General features: G+C 38.0%; 1 protein-coding gene across 1 annotated transcript in view; it reads left to right on the forward strand.

Moving 5' to 3' along the window:
- The window catches only part of ryr2b (ryanodine receptor 2b (cardiac)), a 45198-nt gene extending 43699 nt beyond the window's left edge, over nt 1–1499 (forward strand). The window contains exons 99-101 of the mRNA XM_030787498.1: nt 413–513; nt 748–799; nt 1404–1499. Coding sequence (XP_030643358.1) covers nt 413–513; nt 748–799; nt 1404–1499 — 249 coding nt within the window. The remainder of the gene's footprint in view (nt 1–412; nt 514–747; nt 800–1403) is intronic.
- Nucleotides 1500–5258: the final 3759 nt, after the last annotated feature.

The following is a 5258-nucleotide window of genomic DNA, read 5'->3' on the forward strand; positions in this document are numbered from 1 at the left end:
CTATTAATTGATTAATTGATCTTTAGGGAAAGTAAAGTACTTTAGTGTATAGTAATCTTCAAAACTGAAACTAATCATCATTTCCAAGAGGTTAACAACATCACAGCCACCTTTTACAAAATCTTTCAGTATCCTGGCATTAATACACACTTATGAGATGTAATTTAATATTGTATGTATTTTGATAAAAAATGTTTATGTAAAGTGTTAGCATTTTAATCTGTCACATTTTAGCAGTTACATTTAAGTGTAATGTTAAATGCTTCCTTTAAGGCTGTCCAGCCTTATACAATGTCCACATTTATTATGAGTGTGGATGTATTTTAAATGTATTTTGAAGCAACTAGTATAAATACCTCCATATCTTTGAAAAAACGAATGAACATGCTTTGGTATATTTTCCTATGTCTAGACTAAGTGTTTTATCTGTGGGATTGGGAGTGAGTACTTTGACACCCTGCCCCATGGTTTTGAGACCCACACGCTGGAGGAGCACAACCTGGCCAACTACCTGTGAGTGTTACTAGGCACCAAGTTTGTTAAGCAACCATTGCCAAGGACAACAGCATGCTAATACACCCATGTTTCCCAAACATTATAGCGCTTACCTCACATTGTGTGGATATAATGTTATGGGATCCCATAAATACAGTTTTATTGAACCTGTTCATCATTTAAGCATATCTTTCCATGTACTTGTAAATACATGTGTGCTTTTGCCCTGTGTCTGTGTATTTGTCCATGCAGGTTCTTTGTTATGTACCTTATCAATAAGGATGAAACAGAACACACAGGCCAGGTATGATCCGCTGTCTGAGTTCCCTCCCTTAGCTCTGACTCCAACCACACTTGGTTGCATCGCTTCAACTCTACACTTCTTAGATCTTGCACAAAAATATCTATATTTGATGCACATTACAATAATTAAACCAGAATCGCCACAGTAAAAAAAAAAAATACCCATGAATGTACTCTGTAGATTCACTATGATTTATCTAATTGTGTTTTCACATATAGTGCATTTTAAAGGAATCAAACTAAGTCCTCTTGACTAAACCAAGAGTTGAAAAACTGAAAAACCAGTCAGTTTATTCTGTATTCACAATTCCCTCCCATTTAGAGGGTGACTCAGTTCCCTTTCCTTAGTCCTCTTTAGCTTTAAACCGCTACGAGTTATGCAAGAATTGGTATGAAAAGAAGTGAATCCAGGGAGCCTCATGTTCATTTGGTCTTACTATAATTCAAATTAGACCGCCTCTTAAGATGGTCTGAACTCCTTTAGAACATTCACACTCTGAATTAGCAAAAATGGTGTGAAGGTACATACAGTATGTGAGAACACCCTGATCTACTTTGATTCAAAGTTCTCTGTCAAGTGACAAAATTTGTGTTTTGTCTGGCAGGAATCATATGTATGGAAGATGTATCAGGAACGCTGTTGGGAGTTCTTCCCTGTGGGGGATTGTTTCCGGAAACAATATGAAGACCAACTCAGTTAAAAACTCACAGGAGTCAGTTTTAACCAATGCTTCAATTCTGTTGGAAAAAAACCCCTGCCAATGATCATTGATAGGCCCTACTTTAATATTAAAACCATAAAGCTTTGGGCATGTTAGTTAATATTTTGATCTATTACATTCATGTGGTTGCTGTTTGTAAATCGTTGTTGGGTATTTGCTTTGTCACACAGTGCTGAGTATACAATCAGAATGGAATTTTGTACATGTATAGCAGAGTTACATATCTCGTCTTTGATTTTTAGCAATATTTATCTCTCACAATGACTTAATGAAAATGCGAAACAATGCCCCCCCCCCATTTAGATTTGCCCAGTATACTGTTCATCTTTATTTTACTTTTTAAAATAACCCCTCTTTGGAACTGAACTGTGACATTGTCTCTGGACTCTGCGCTATGACTCCTTTAAAACACACTATTTGCTCCAAATTTGCGGGCAATTTGTATAGCTTGTTTGAGCTCACTGAGCACTGGGTAAAATTTCTTGTTATTGTAACTTCCATGTCCATAGGTTTGGTAAAGTCAAAATGGCTGTTAAGCAAGTTGCCTGAAAGGTTGAATTTCGAGTTGTTTGCTTTTTCATACAGTCCGCCCCCATAGGTCACTGTTGCTGGTTTACCTATGTTATGACTTTGTACTTAATAAACATGATATAGTGCCTTCTGAAATCTTAAAGTGTCGTTAAAGCTGTCTGTGGTAGAGAAGACTAGCACTCCTGCAGTCAAAATCTTATCTCCTCTGTCGCTCCCTGTTCCACTCCTTATTCAGTTATCAGTTCATAAGTTCTTCTCCTTTATCATAGAATTACATACCACCCAGAATAATTTGTCCGACTAGCTCTCCTATTTTTAGCGATTCTTTCTCATTCTCTAATCTCACTTCCATTATCAGCACAGCTACATGTGTGGTATCCTTCACTCCAATCTTTTTGCATACCTTCTCATCCCTTCTTTCTGTCTTCTTTTGTCTATTTCTATCCTTCTCCTCTCTTCTCTCTGTGCCTTGTTTCTTTTGATAAGCCCTTCTCCTCTTCCCTTTCCACTGTTATCCCTTCTTTTTCATTATTCCTGTCACTCCTGTTGCTTGCATCAACTGTAAACTGCACTCGTTTTTTCAGCTGTCCATCATTTTCATCCGTCTCTGATTCTTATTTACGTATTAAGTTCCTTTCTTTCTTTCATACTGAGAATTTATATCCTTCTATCCATTCGCTCTCATCCTCTCTTCTCCTTTTAAAGCCTCTTTTCCATCTTCACTCCCCCCGTCCTCCCTCTTACCAGTTAAGATGGCTGTGGAAAGCTCTCTGTGAGATCCTGTCCGTGAAATTAACCGCCCGCTCGCATCGCAAATGGCTAGCACAGACCGTACCACCAGCGTTCAGAGGACTGCCGCGTGTGACTCATCAATCGACCATCCGCGGTGACAACCTGTTGGACCATTAAGGCATTTACCCCCCGGGCTGATGAAATAGATTGTGTGAGAGGCAAGCAGAGAGTGTCAGCCACCATCAACCTTACAACCACAGAATCACAGAACATAGCTGATTGCCATTACCAGTAACGTTAGTTAGAGAGGAAGGGAGAAAAGAGCCTGTCCTACATACAAAGATATAAAGCTTCATATGATGAAATTAAGACAGGAAAACTTTACTGAAGCTTTCATGTTCTTTCATTTAGATGTATTCTGTTTTTCTTGATTTCATGATTTCATCACCTTTACCCTTTAGCAACACAGAATTCATCCGTTCCAACACCTCTGTGGGCCCTTTTATATCTTTAGTGATGTAAAATATGCAAATGCTTGATCTGTTTTTGATCCATCAACTGACGTTATATCCATTTAATATAGGATCTTAATTTATCTGTCAGCAGTAGACACAATATTGACCATGAATATATGATCTGTGGACAGGAAGGGTTGGCTCACATGAATAAATTAAATCCACAATAAACCAGACATAGGTATGGTGCCGTTTACTGGTTTCACTGAGCGGTTTTATGCATGATGAGCTGAATTAAATAGACATATCCTCCTTTTTCCCCTCAGAGGCGGATATAAGGATTCATTTTCACCACAGTAAGTGGATTGAGTTTTAATGAGTATAAACCGCAACCCAAGTTCAAAATCTTATGATGGATTTTCCAGTTGTTTCTTCATTGTTTTTATTTGTCATTGTTTTCTACTTTCAGTGGCCACAACTTTTTCAATGCCATTTGTGCTGGCTGGTGAACTTTTGTCCTGTGAGTTAAATGGGGGGTCTAAGCGGGTGATGGTATTTATTATGTTCTCTGTTAAATGCTTTATAATGAGCTATGTGAGAACAAAATGAAGGGGTGTATGATGAATAGAAGATCAAGGTTATGTAGTTTCAAGTTCATACCACAGCTTCTAGTTTAGCTCTGACACACACACACACACACACACACACACACACATTCTGCTGAAATTTCACAATGCTTTTCTTCAGTAGCTAAAATGAACAATTACTGTACATAATATAGGAATAGTGATACAATTTCCATCATGTTGTTCACTATAAATGAAACATTTTTCAGATATTGACAACTCTCTGGTTTTCTGATCGATCAGCTTGGTATTAGGCTTTGCGTGTGTGTGTGTGCGCGCGCGTGTATATGCGTGCGTGTATTAATACTGAGATTTGTGAATCAGTCTGAAAGTCTTATGCCAAACAGGGAGGCATTATAGGGAACAGCATGAGCATATGGTAGAGTCCTCAAGCAAGAATCATGCTTCATGACTAAACATACTCTAACCAAAAAATCTGTCTACCTTCTAACCATAATGTTGACAGTCAATATGAGCAGTGGTGCACAGTAACGAAGTACATTTACTTGAGTACTGTACTTGAGTATCTGCACTAGTACAGATAAAAAAAATTAAAGAAAATAACATAGTCTTGTGTTATTTTTTGGGGAAATGTATTACTTTTATTCCTCTACATTTGAAAGAAAAATGTTGTACTTGTCACTCCACTACATTTCTAGGAAGGTTTTCGTTACTCACTACTTTGAAGCACAGCTTTGAAGTCAGCGGATGAATTTTCTTTTCTAAAATGCGATAGGCCATATTGTGTTCGTTACAGGAGAAAAACCAATCGCAAAAATTACTCCAATCCTGTCAGTCAAGTGCGTGCTGCATTTTTTTCAGAACTGAACTTGGTAGTTTACTGATGGCTGCCACTACGGCAGATAAAGGTGATAAAGATAAAGGTTCCTAACCAGAACACCCATGGCCATATCTTAAGTCAATGTTTGAGATTTTTTAAATCAACTGGTTTTCAATGTAACTGTTTCCCATACTCGGTTGCGCGTTCGCTTAACTTTTTTTGTAGGTGGCTGTGATGTTGTGCTCACTGCTGACTTACAAACAAATGCGCCGCAGTAAATATGAGATGCGACTTGAAAATGGCGATTAATATGTGTGTGAATGTGTGATGAATCTGGTGACAGAGGCAGACCACAACTGCTACTATTAACACAGCGTGTGAAATCGTACGGAAACCAGTTAGCTTGGAAACCATTTGGGACATAACACTAGACCTGTGTGTCTCCACTGCGGACGCATACTAATTATTACCTAGCGAAAATGCCGATTTAACGTTACTGACAAAAGTCCTTTTAGATACATATGTTTTAATCTTGTCAGATAAACACACAACATTATCACGTGTTTATCCTTTTAATGCCCATCTGAGTTAACCGAACTGAAGCTATACAATG

This window comes from Chanos chanos, chromosome 10 (assembly GCF_902362185.1).
Source record: "Chanos chanos chromosome 10, fChaCha1.1, whole genome shotgun sequence".
NCBI classification, from domain to species: domain Eukaryota; kingdom Metazoa; phylum Chordata; class Actinopteri; order Gonorynchiformes; family Chanidae; genus Chanos; species Chanos chanos.